Raw genomic sequence first — 13832 nt, 5'->3', positions numbered from 1 at the left:
CGATGATCGCCTGATGCTCATTAAGGAAATTCATACCCAAGATCACTTTGCGGGAGCATTGCGGTGGCACAACAAAGGTCGCAGGATAGGTATGTCCTTTGATGGTCATTCGCACTGTGTATCGTCCTGATGGCATAATGAGGTGGCCCCCTGCGATGCGAATGTGTGGGCCGTCCCAAGCCGTTGTGACTTTTCTCGTATACGCAGCGAATGTTCCATTCATCACCGAGTAATCGGCTACTGTGTCGACTAGAGCGGTAAATTTCCGGCCGTCGATAGTCACTTCTAAGTCGGAGGTCCTGGCTCTTGCATTGCATGTCGCTCTCGGCGTCGGGTCACGGCTTCGTCGTGCATGAGAGTTGCGGGTGGGCCGTGTGGCCAAAGCTTTTCTGGGTGGTGTCGTCGTTTTGAAGGCAGTTTGCGTCGTGGTCGGGGTTGTCATTTTGTGTGGCGTCGGTGCAGCGAGTGTCGGTTCTTCAAGCGGCGTCGCGGGTGCAGCGTCTTCATGGGGCGTGGTCGGTGGAGGATCTTCGGTGCTTCGCTCGGGAGCAACCTCACCTCCAGACGTTGCTGTCTTTAGTTTCCCCTACGGGGGCTGGGAGACCTTCCTCGTACCGCGGCTGCGTAGTTTCGGCGTGTTGACGCAAAGAGCGAGGTTGACGGTGATGGCGAGCACGAAAAGCGGATTGGTGTGTGCTCCTCTCGACACAGGTACTCGTCGATTTCGTGCGGACGTTGGCCGAAGTGTGGTCGTGGGGCGTTAACGGAAAATCTTCGAAGACCGATACATCGGTATGGGCAGTGACGAAGAATATGGCCGACCTCACCACAATGGAAGCACAACAGCCGGTTGTCAGAAGTCCTCCAGGCGTCGCATTTCCTAGGGCTTGAGCATCGATCGTAGGCTGGGCGGGCGGGGGCAGGGAGGTGGCATTCGGGAACAAGTTGTTCATGTCGGACAGGATGCAGGGGTTGTCGTTGGGGCTGAGAAGTCCTTACAGCAGCGGCATAGGTCATAGCCCGGGGTTCTGTGGCCGTCGGGGTACCAAGTGCCTGTTGCACTTCTTCCCGTACCACATCCATCAGAGTCGCTGCTTGTGTCTGTGGGGAGGATGGCAGTAATCGGCGTAGCCCCTCTCGGATGATTTCGCGGGCAACTTCCCGCAAGCTGTCGCTGGTGGTGGCCATCGTGTCCGAACGGATTGCACAGGCAGAGGAAGGGCGATTGTACTGCCGAGCTCGGACGTCGAGGGTCTTCTCAATCGTGCAGGCCCCTTGCATGAATCCCTCGACTGTTTTTGGCGGCTGGCAGACGAGGCTGCCAAAGAGTTGTTTTTTTACGCCGCGCATTAAAAACTGAACTTTCTTTTCCTTGGTCATCTCGGGGTCGGCGCGGCGAAATAGGCGCTTCATCTCCTCGACGTAACTGCGGACGGGCTCATTCGGAAGCTGGATCCTGGACTCGAGGAGTCGTTCGGCTCTTTCTTTTCTCACGACACTGGTGAATACCTTTAATAGTTCTCTCTTCAATAGCTCCCATGTCGTAAGGGACGACTCGTAGTTTTCGTGCCACGTGCGTGCGAAGCCCTCCAATGAAAAAAACACGTGTCCAATTTTAGCCGCATCATCCCACTTGTTGAATGACGCCACGCGGTCAAATTGGTCCAACCATTCTTTAAGGTCTTTGCCTAGGGATCCATTGAAAGTTGGCGGCACCTGCGGCTGCTGCAGTATGATCGGTGTTGATATCTTCGGCCAGGTTGCGGTGCTTGTAGCAGCGTCTTTTCGCTCTCTGGTGCAGTCCGGCAAGGTCCTGAATTCAGGCTCCTCTATCTGGAGACGTCGGCTGGTTCGCTGAGCTGCTGGCTCGTCATAGGGGGCGAAGCTCTGAGGGCTGGCTTCACGTCTTGAAAGGGGCGTCCGGAACATGGAAGGCTACCCAGCACCTCCACCAGATGTCACGTAGTGGTGACGGCAGTCGAAGCAGCGATGAAGACGGACAAAATGTCTTCTAAAAGAAAACTGTTTATTGGGCTGACTTGCACCCAAAATGGACTGAATCACTCGGCGGCGGCGAAGCGACAAGCATGCTCGGCGGTCGTCGAACAGAATGCCCGCCGCTGTCAGCTGTGCTCAATTTAAAGTTGATAGCGAACTTTCGAGATAAAGCGTGCAAAGTTAAAGAACATTCCGGAACAACGTAGAATCAGCTCTGCCTGGCTGCGATCAATCGAGATAAATCTAGTCGCATCTTGCGTCGCAAACAAAGCAATAAAGTTGTTTGGCAGCAGATTTGAAGAATGAACAAACACTGCAAATATTTGCGGAAATATCCGCATGCTCATATCCTTTTGAACTGTGTATCTCGTGCTCTTAATTTCTGATGACCGCATCCTAAATCGGGCACATCACAACCCTCCTGGGTAATTTGTGATAAGAACTCAAGGGGTCTTTATTTGCCAGCACCTGTATATGGGCTGCAGACTGTTTTGATGCCTACGTTTACGACTTTTTGTGCCATTTCAGTCCTGTTCATTGATATCGTATTTGGCTTTGTTGAGCTGCGTGGATTGAGAGTTTTTTTTTTTACAGCAAAGATCATCCGCTGTGCCACAATATATAGGGGTCTCAAACTTACAGGGCTGAGAAAAGGAAATTGTTCCCATCATCCCCTGAATACCGAATCAGTTGCGTTTCTTGGGAGAATCGCAGCCCAATGATATTCTTGGGTGCTGCCAAAACAGACTGCTCTTTATTCTCACGTATATACATTTTCTTGGGATCCTAATCACATACCCAATGAAGGAGTGGAATAGCCACTATTACCCATGGCTGTTGAAGTTAACTAAGTGCCTCTTGAAATCAACACTGGGGTGCCAATTAATGTTTGTTGAATCTACAGAACACTTATGCACTTCCGCTTGCGGTAGTTGGGTTTGTTCCTTACTTTTTCTGTCTTTCCTCTACTTGACTTTGCAGATCAGTGTCGGCCACAAAGTACAAGCTCCCAACATTGGACCTTTCAAACTGCTTCCAGCCCTTGCTTTCTAGGTGTCTTACTGTTGAGAGGCTGTAAATTCACATACTCTGTTGTAGCATCTGGTAATGCATACGCATTAAATGGGGGAGACGCCAAATTTTTGGTTGGCGTGTTATTTGTTTCAAACGTTGCGTATTGCCCCAGGACGCGTGACACGCTGCCTGATTCATATATGCACTGTAAATAATTTTTTATTGAATTATTTATACTGAGCGATTTCGGTTTCTGAGCTCCGGGGTGTGCTGCGATGTCACGATCAGGGAAAAGCAGCAAGCCGGGTCACATTGGCCCCAAAAATTGTGACGCACATATTGCTGTGTCGTCTGCTCTCATACACATGCTGTGCATAGCAGCGCCTTTCGAAATCATAAGCCGACAAACTTGGTCGGGACTGCGAATCTGCTTATGTTAAGAAAAACCAAGTGAGCGAGGAACGAAATCCTGAAACCAAGCGGCTCACTTCGGCCGATCTCAGTTGCCATAGCACGTATGCCAACGCGGTTTCAGCGTTCTATTTCGCTTTGCCACGCCGATGCTCGGCGGACATCTGTGTCAGTGGCCCATAGCTGACCCTGGTCACATTACAGTGATACGATGCCTCACTTTTCCTACCGAGCAATATACCCGTCTCTGTCTTCACTTCGCTCCGCCTGCGCAGCTGCACTGCGAGACTGCTCAGGGTCCCGTGGCTGCTGATCGATGTATCTGCTGCTTGTTTAGCAGACAGTCCATGTATTGGCTAAATGAATGCTTCCAGACAATTGTACAGGATTCAGCAGTTACCACACGGGTACGTAACTCCTCCAGGAATGCGACCATAACGACGACTGCATCTCTGCGCCACTTTTGTTTACATATCTGCATCTGTGTACAGGCAGCAATTGCGCGTTATTTCGGCAGGAATTGCAAGCTGCATTTCACTTAGGTTAAGCAAGCTCATCTCTTTTGCGCTGGCTGCGGGTTTACTTGTTTGCGCAGTGCGATAACTGCTAGAATCGCCGAAGAATGTGAAGCACCAGCCTAGGGAATGCTTCATAGCCAGGTTGTGCACAACGCGTAGCACCGGTGTTTCCGACTCGCTGTAGCGTTTTTGCTTTTTTCGATGTCCAGTAGTTGAATTTAAATTGGTTTATCTAGAGGTATGTTTGGCACTCATTTGAGATAAACAAAATGGCATAATTTGTTGCCTTCAAGTGAGGATGACGTATCTGCCGTGGTGGGCGCCTGCAGCATTGACCGACAGACTGAGCCACACCGCCTAGCAGCGGCACTTCACGTTTGATATATTTGCGTCCTAAGATGTAACCAATCCTCGATTTAAGGTCACTGTTGTCAAAAGCACACTTGATGACCATATGTATCCGCTAAAACTTGTCAACTTGCTCTCCACAATCGCCGACATCGCACATATGAACCCGGCAGACTTGCTAGGACTATTCGTACTGCAGCCGAGCCGAAGGGTGAACATATGAAATGTAGTTGCTCGTTTCGCTCTTTTGTATTATGGAGAAGGTGCAAACAAGAGAGTCATCGTCTCATTGACGTGAAAGGTCCGCTTGGCCGCCGATATAAGGTACGGGCTGGTGTGTCAGCAACGACATATATGCTGATCAGCACACCGATCACTCAGTCGCCGAAGCAGCGCCTCGCTGATGTCGCGTGTCGCCGTTCAGAGTACGTCACGTTACTGTGTTGTGATGTCACGGCTATTTACTGATATCGTTCCCAGGACTCTACGTCACCATCTATAGCACTAGCGATGGGCATCCATCGAGAGAAAGAGCACTTAGGGACTCTTTGGAGCTCAATTAAAATATATTTTAAGTGTTTGTTGCATCCAACACTTCGCTATAGGTGACCTTACATACAGAGGAAGCCTATAACAAGCTTAATATAGCCTCAATATTTGATGTCCCAACCCCTTTAAGCTATGAACATAAAGAGATGCCTTTTTAGACACTTAAGTGCCTGCTCCATTATACGCGCTGAGTGCACAAAGCAAATATACAATGCTGTTGTGTGGAGAAATCTCATGCTGCGATGCTCTGTTTCGATTTGCAGGCATGAGGACCAGTATTATGAGAACAAAGCATACCTACATGTCTGAAGAACCTTTGAAAGCAACTTACTGCACCAAAATTGTGCAGGAGCTTACCTTCATTTATTTGCCTGTGCAAAGTTAGGTGCATAAGAATCCATCTGGCTCTGTCAGGAGAACTATTGAAGACAGCTGTGGCTAAAAGTATCACAATTGACATCGCATTTTAGCTGTTAGAGAACGTCAGTTTCAAAAGCTCGTTCTCATAATTTGACCCTGCAGAAGTAATAAAATGACGGAGTGTGCAGTCAGATGTGGTTTTTGGGAATTCTCACTTATGCTTTGTGCATTGTCATTTATACGAAAGCAGACTGGCACCGCTGCTCGTGGGATTTCTTTTGTAGTGACTCTTTTTCTTCATTATTTTCCAGGCCATTATTGAAAAGACAATGCATACAAGCTTCCACAGAAAAAACCTTGAATACCACACCTGGCTCTATTGCTTCATGCTCACAACCTAGAAAATTGCATGTGCAGTCATCCCAGTGCATTGTGTCTACGTACAAAGTTGGATAGAAATTGTTTTGATGTAGTTGCTTGATCTGAATGATAAGGAGAAGGGCACTGTCCTCAAAGCAGAAAATTTGTTTATTGAACTTGTTTCGTAAATATAAGTCCACAGGAATGACAACAGGTTTTGGAAAAGAGAGGGAATAATGGATCACTGCATAGTTGTGGCTTCAGGGGTTGCTGATGATAAGGGGGCACGAAGTTCTTTTTTTCCTTTTGGCTCAAGAGTCTTGGAGCAGAAATCGTTGTGCTTTGGGAGAACAGTTTTCATTGAGCTCTCAGGTTCCTATTTCAGTTGTGGTACATACAGAAGACCTGACATGCACAGCCGTCAAGCAGAGCTTCCGACCTGTGTATTCTTGTGATGTGCACTTAGTAGCAGTATTAGAAACACATTATTTGAACACTAAAAATCAAGCGCCAGAAATGAAGTCGGCCTGGTGCACAAATGTCAGGTGGTCTTCCAGCTATCCAAGGCATATCAGGCACTCCATGAAGAAAAAGGTCGAGAGGGGAGGCGAAGAGGTTTAATGGTTTGGTTGGGATTTACAGGTTTTAACGTCCAAAAGCAACTCAGGTTATGAGGGGACGCCGTAGTGAAGGGCTGCGGAAATTTCAACCACCTGGGGTTCTTTAACGTGCACAGACATCGCACAGTACACGGGCCTCTAGCCATGGGGAATTAGAGGTGACAATGGGTGAAATTGGGATGTGTTTCAGGGCAGTTATAACTGTCAAAAGATGTCGCATACTGTTGGAAGAAAGTGTGCTGGTGTCAGAGTCGATTGTCAATTGACTTTGTTACGTGTAGAATAGATAAAAAATAGGCAGCTGGAGATCACACGTGTCTCAGTAGTATACGGATTGATTCTTTCAGTTATACTATATTATTTTCTGTTTTTCATTGGAAGATCAAATATCAAGGGTGAAAATTGAATGCGCTGAAATAATGGCATTTTTGGTGCATCAGTGTTTGGTGCATCAATTTTTATCTTTATTCTTGAGCTGTACAGCCTTGAATGGGCAAATTGTTGCCTACGTTATTCAGTGCGACTCCATCACCTTGCACTGTTGCTTTTTCTGCTGGTTGGGGCTTTGTGAAGAGAGTAGCTCTGCCAGTTTTGTGCTCTAGGCATTGTGTGGTGAATTCTACATGGTATGTTATTTGCTGCTGTTTACTGGCCTGGGAATTCTCTTTCCATTGCTAAAGAGTACTCTGTTATTGCTCTTGGTTGCTCATAAACGACTGACCTTCTTTCTTGAGGCGCATAGCATTACTGACTGTCAGAACAGTATTCATTCCTTTTTGCATTCAGTCCACACTCTGACATCTTGCATTTTGTTTTGAGCCGTTTTTAATAGGCGGCAATATATCTGTATGGAATGCACTGTGACAGTTTTTTGTTTTCTCGCGATAGTGAATGCTCTTCTGCGCCTCTGTATTTCATTATGTACGAATTTCAATTCATGGAGGTGGTATCCCACTGGGCATTGATACTCTGCTGGCTGTCCCATGGACATCCTTTGGATGTCCTAAATGTCTGCAAGGCGTCCAAAGCTGTTTTATTGCCCATTGGGATGGACATTCAATCAACTTCTTGTTGGAATTTTTTACTTACTCTGCGAAGCTGTTTGTAAAGAATTGCTTGCTAACTGTTTCTGTGTAACCCTTTACTTTATTGATGTTACACACTGTGGCACAAGGCAGCTCCAGTTTTGCAAGACTCACTTGCCTGCAGTGTTCTTTTTTAGTTTTGCCCGACTGGGGCTCTGACAAAAGTCAAGTCTTCATGAATTTTAAAATGCCTGTAAAAGTAATGTGTTGCTGCTGCGATTGTACTGAGAATAATGCAGCAGCTAGGAGGTGACAAATTGCAGTTTTATTCACTATATTTTCCACATTCACTCTCTCTGCAGTCAAGGCCTTGTCATATGAGCTGGATCCTCTGCAGGGTGTGCGGGTTCAAATCCCAGTGCCACTGAGCACCCACCAGTGATAATGTACAGTATAATACACTGTTAAAGGGAACAGGCATTCGCGTGAAGTTGACTTTCCACTAGGCGGTGCTGCAGAAAGCCGGAAAGAATGCCGAGCTGATAATGGTCCGGAATTTTTTGTATGTACATGTACTGTACGCATTGAGTGGCATGTGAACCAAGTCACTCACACGTGGATTATCTAGCCCGGAGAATATGTTGCTTATTTCGCACGAAACGCGACCACAGAATGGAAAAAGCCAATTCAGCAGCGAGAAGAAGTAATAGATGCGTTATGGGTGTGAAAAATGAAATCCATGCATGGGGACGGAATGCCGAAAAAAACTCCGGACCATAATCAGCTTGGCATTCTTTCCGGGTTTCCGCAGCAGCGCCTTGCGGGAAGTCAACTTCACGCGACCGCATGTTTCCTTTAACAGTGTTCCATACTGTACAGGCGCTTTCCCCCTGGCTTATACTGGATGTAATGCTTGGAAATAGGTCTTTCACCCCACCTTATATAGACGAAAGTGCCTCATGCTATGGTGCTCTTTGGCTAAAGCTGCCCTTGCACCTTTTGAATTTATTGTCATCATCAACTTCCACTCTCGTTGCTGTCCGTTGAGCTCCCCTCATCAGCATGTTGCCAGGGATTGGTCTTCTCTGTGCCATCCGTGGTTTTGAAAAAGCCTGTCAAACCCCTCCAGGCAGCGCACTGATTTACTGATTACCATAAAGTAGCACATTGAGAAACTTGGTCATGACAGTTTCTTTTCATCTCCCCAATTTCTCATCCCAGAATTATGGGCGGAGGTCTTACGTGAGTAAATATGGTATGCTATAACTGCACTTGAGACACAGTAGTGTCGATTCTCAGATGTGGTGCTTCTTACTTGGTTAATATCACTTTTGGAGACACTGCAGGGGGAAACATGTTAAGGAAAATTGGCAACATTCCTGGGCAGCTGTAATCGGCTTTTCTACCAGTAGCAATTGTCTGAAAGTTTTTTCCATGTGCAGTGGAAATAGTATAAGTTCAGTAAAGAAAAGAAGCGCTGTAGGAATGTGTTGTGTCATTATGCATAACTTACTCGCATGAGTTGATGAGCCTGCACAGGTAGACTTATGCTCTTACCCATGATGCCAGTAATTGTGCTCGTGAACAGGTCAGTAAAGTGGCCATTGACTTGAATCTAATGTCTTAATTTGTAGCCAATCATCAGTTTTTTGTGAGCGTAAGTGTGGTTCTCTGCAAGTAGAACAAGAAGTCTGGAATGTTTGATTTGGAATTCACTTTTTTTAATCTTGTCCTGAATTGACATGGCCTGCCACAGCTGTTAGATGAGAAATTGTTGTATACCCACCGTTTCATGCACGTAACATGAAATGAGCTGTGGCTTGTGTAGACTTGTCTCAGTGGATATGATCTGGCTTTCATGTGCAGGCTTGAGCTCCAGGGACTGCAAACATGGCGAACTTCCTGGGCAGAACTCAGCAGGTTAGAATCTGCAGTTTTTCTCCATTCCTGCTTTTCTGAAGGTTGTCTTTCAATAAATAGTGTGAAGGGCACAGAAGGTGCAGTTCAGTGAATCGTGGTGAATGACTGTGATAGTTGCCTTTAAAATATTTTGTGTGATATGTGAACTACTGATCGAACTGCCACCCATATGAGTTCTCTTCATTGATGCGATAACTTGTATAGGCGTCAAGGCCTCGTCAGACTTTTAGCCTTTAGCCTTTTTTTCCTCTTGTGCTCTCTCAGAAAATAAAGCAAGAAAACATGCTAAACATAGTTCTATCTGAGAAAATAAAGCAAAAAAAACATGCTAAACATAGTTAACTGCCACTCGTTTAGTTATTAAGCTCACTTGGATGGACTTGAGGCAGTGACATGACGTCAGTAATGCAATTGCAAGGGTGAAAGGCAGTGACTTTGCATGCATTACAATGGCTGACCTATGTTGTTGGCAATGATGATATTTATAGCAGCCTAAATTTTCTCTTCAACTGCATGCAGAATTCACTGTAGAGACTTCTTGCTACTGATCTGAATTCTCCTTAAGGCTTATCTACTGATTAAAACTTTTGGTAACACCCACAGCTTTTGATGAGTGTGTCCTCCACATTCATCTAGCCATAGCTCCAAGTGAACAGTGGAGTGTTGGTTGTTTTATTTTACTGAAAGTATTCTACCTTTATGCAGGTCTGTGGTCATGCAAACCAGACACAGTGCATCTCCTGGCCAAGATTCTTCCCATCTCAGCCATTGCATGGAATCTGCTCCTCCTGGCATGGGTAACCACCAGGGCAAACCGGCAGGAAAGAACCTGCATGAATGTACCCACTGCAACAGGGGATTTAAACAAAAGGCCGATCTAGTGAAGCATCTCAGTGCATACCGGTGAAAGTCCTTTTCATTGTGACCAGTGTTGTAGCAGCTTTACACAAAAGGGCAACCTGGAAGCACATCTGCGCACTCACACTGGTCAACATCCTTATCATTGCAACCATTGTGGTAGCAGCTTTGCACTGAAAAACAGCCTGGTGTTATCCGTACCCACATGGGTGCTAAGCCATTTCAGTGCCATCTGTGCCCCATTTCCTTTCCAGATAGTTCAGGCCTTGAGGCATGTAAAATCCCATAACGGTGAAAAGCCCTTCCAATGTGACTTGAGCCAAAAGACACTGTAGGAGGGAAAATTTGAAGCACCACAAGGATGCAATGCACAAAGAATAGCAGTGGTCCATGATGCCTTTCATCAATATGTTTAGCTGGCTGCAGTTTTGTGTACAAGTTTATTATAAATTTGCTCATTAATATCACTGCCCCTATAGCTGACACACAGGAAAATCTGTGAAAATCTGTGTTTACTCAAGCAGTGTTAGTAGCAGCAACAAGTGGGGACATGTAGGTGTCCAGCATAAAATTGATACGTCTTGTTTTAGTTGCCAGGTTTATAGAGTTTTGTGTTGTCTGGAACAAAAACTAACAAAAAAAATCAACATCTGCATCTTTGTCAGAGCATTGCATCTGCTGGATATAGATTGCATAATGCTTGTGGAATATTAGGTCCACTCCATTTTAAATCTGTTTGGTTGCCAGAATATCAGCTGTTCAAGATCATTTCACTTTGATTCAGCTATATTTGATGTGTTAGTGCCCCTTGAAAAAGGCTAATCTATTCATGCAAGGTGTTCATGATAATAAGCTGCCATGGTCTATGGCTATTGAAAAATGAGATACTCTACATACTGCAGGTGAAAAATATTGTAATCTTGTAGTGTATTGTAAAGATTCTAATCTAGGTCAGTTGTGTGAAACTGCCTAGTGCACAATAGCATTTACTGTGATTTCCATTACAAAATGTTCAATGTGTTCTGGCTCTTTGTAAAACTTCCTTACTTGGCATATTGTCAGTTACAATTCAAAAAAGTTCACTTCTTTGGTTAGCCTGCTTCTTCAAAAAGGTGTTCTTTTTTTTACTATTATACGTCGAAATGCACAGACATCATTGTGCCTTGTATCTAGGACAAAATTCCTATTGCTCTCGTCAGCACTCGGTGCTGTTCCTCGCAACAAGGCTGTTCTGTCTGATGGCATTGGTTTATAGTGCAACGCCATCTTGTAGTAATAAAGGGGCAGTTACTCCTTGGCATCTACCCAAGTGGAGCGTTCAGCTGCAAAGGAAACCTATACAGCCTCTGCAGAAACCTTGCGGTTAAAGAAAAATTCGCCCTGGGCCAGGGTTCGAACCTGGGACCGCCACTTCTCCAGAGCGGTTGCTCGACCAACAAATTTTTCCTTAACTACGAGTGGGCACCGCGGTGGCTCTGTGGTTACAGTGCTCGGCTGCTGAACCGAAAGACGGTTCGATCCTGGCTGTGTCGATCGAATTTTGATGGAAGCGAAATTCTAGAGGCCCGTGTACTGTGCTTTGTCAGTGCACGCTAAAGAACCCCAGGTGATCGAAATTTCTGAAGCCTTTCACTACGGCATCCCTCATAGCCTGAGTCGCTTTCGGACGTTAAATCACCATAAACCAAGCTTAACTATGAAGCGTCTGTAAAAGCTGTACAGCTTTCCTTTGTAGCCATATGCCTGTGCTGGTGTCGATGCCAATGACTGATTACTTCCTTGTTACAATATACTTCATGTTTCAGGATTCCCATCAATCATTTGGCCATACTGCTGTTTTGCTTGTTGCTTTGGAGACAATTTTTTAACTTTTTGTACTCCCAGCAGCCGCTCTTTTACATAGACAACCCCTTGCATACATCACTAACAAACTATCATAACCTTCTCGGTAAATTAAAAAAGATGACACCATTTTTCTATTTTTTGCTCATTGTGCAGTCCTCGCAATGTTTAGCAATGTTATTCTTTGAAGCTCACAGTTTCCAATCAACAATACCTTATGCACAGATAAAACTTTCTGCTTCACAAGATATAGTTAATCTAGGTTCTCCATGAGGTCTTCAAAGTGTTTGTTTATTTAAACAGGCCCATGCTAACCATGCTCATAAACTATGATGACACAAGCTTGATCGACATTAGCAGAAAATCCTTGCATCACCGGTTCCAGTTGCACTGTGTGGTGCTTTACGTATTCCTTTTTGTGTGTTATTAGTCTGTGCGAAGAAGGCAACGCTTCGGAGGAAGAAATTCATGTGTCCACAGAGAATGGGGAATTGTGAGTGACTTGGGGAATATCACTATTGCATTGCGTGCCAGTAAAAATGTGGTTCGTCTTTGCACCACCGCCCAGTCAGGACAGATTCGGCCTTGTTCACGCGTTAACCTCTAAAGCTGGAAAAATGTATAGCTGCAATTGGAGACTAATTTCCTTAGCTGAAACTTGCCGGAATTATCTTTTAAGCCGGCTATTTTAACATGTGCATCTGTGTTCCAAGTAAACACTTTACAGGCTGAAAGGGTGGGACTGACATTAACCTATCTAAATTTATTGTGTGTGTGTCTTCAGCCATGACAATATCACTGACTCGGTCTCCACTGAGCTTTCCACACTTTATTTCTCTTGTAGCATGTTTTAGTAAAAGATGGCAGGTTCGTAGAGATTGCACCGTTTGCAGTTCTTCTGATATGTACATGATCTTCTGTGTCCTTAATTGCATAACAAAAGAAAGTTATTTCTCGAGTTGCCTTGGAAAGTGTAGTCCTTTATGATTTCTGCATCGGCATGCCTGAAAACAGTTCACGGTGCACTATAGTGACTTGTGGAAGCTGGTGAGCCATATCTTGATTACTGTAGCCAGCAGCTTGCGTCAAAAACTGGTACAAAAAGCCACTAGTTACTGTATAGCACTAAACATTTTTTTTATATGGAGGTCGTCCCCCTGTGCATGCTCGCATGACATACAACTCTAGAACCTCTTTTTCCGTGTCTTAAACCCACAAGCCAGGAATGAAAAATGTGTGCTACCCTTTGATTGCACTAAATGGTCTAGTTCAAAATGCAGGGCTACCTGCCATATTAAACAATGTTGATGTCTGTTATAAGCTAGCACCTATAATGGTCATTCCCAGCATTTAGCCATTGCGTGTTTGTCTGTATACTTGCCTGAACCCTGCTTTGTGCCAGACTGCTCAATGGTTGGTGCCACCTGCCCGCTGGGTTGTGGGGAACCTGCCCAGTTTGTGTGTGTGTGTGTGTGTGTGTGTGTGTGTGTGTGTGTGTGTGTGTGTGTGTGCACATACACCTAGCAACCTGCTGACAGTGACAGGTTCGCAAGAGGTTGTGTGGGGAGAGGCCCAAGCAAAACAAGTCGCACTGATGGTAGCACCTGCCATAGTAAGGCAGTGGTGCCTCGCTTAACAGCTCTGCCACTGCACTAGTAGTATGAGGACTTCTAGGGATCTATGAATGTAAACTTGAGAATGAGCAATTCCTCATATATGAGCATTAACCTTTTATAGCTATCCGAACAGCTGCCTCCAATGAACACCAGAAAAGTGAAAATTGAACTGGTAGAGCACTTGAATCCCATTTGCCTTACTGTGCTTAACGTAAAGTAGAGAACGACCAATTCCACATACTGACTCAGTAACCCTGTTGCCTCCTAGCTTTAATGTCGGGCTAAAGTGTCCCCTCCAGTTTCTTTTTCAGTAGGAATGCAATGAAAATTTTCTTTCAGCTTGTAGGCTTAGTTATGGGAGCACTTTTGTACATAACATGTGCAGGCAACGGC

At 45.3% G+C, this 13832-nt stretch overlaps 1 protein-coding gene across 6 annotated transcripts in view; it reads left to right on the top strand.

Moving 5' to 3' along the window:
* The window catches only part of LOC144112994 (uncharacterized), a 49681-nt gene that overhangs the window by 28190 nt on the left and 7659 nt on the right, over positions 1-13832 (top strand). For 3 of the 6 annotated variants that reach the window (XM_077645847.1, XM_077645845.1, XM_077645846.1), the window contains exons 2-3: positions 9070-9123; positions 9829-9920. In XM_077645847.1, the coding sequence (XP_077501973.1) occupies positions 9094-9123; positions 9829-9920 (122 nt within the window). In that variant the 5' untranslated portion in view covers positions 9070-9093. Of the gene's footprint in view, positions 1-9069; positions 9124-9828; positions 10027-13832 lie in introns of all 6 variants that reach the window. The other 3 variants (XM_077645848.1, XM_077645843.1, XM_077645844.1) reach the window with 1 other exon arrangement.

Source organism: Amblyomma americanum, chromosome 1 (assembly GCF_052857255.1).
Source record: "Amblyomma americanum isolate KBUSLIRL-KWMA chromosome 1, ASM5285725v1, whole genome shotgun sequence".
Lineage (NCBI taxonomy): Eukaryota > Metazoa > Arthropoda > Arachnida > Ixodida > Ixodidae > Amblyomma > Amblyomma americanum.
Note: the sequence above shows the minus strand (reverse complement) of the source record. Positions and strands in the feature narration are given on the sequence as shown.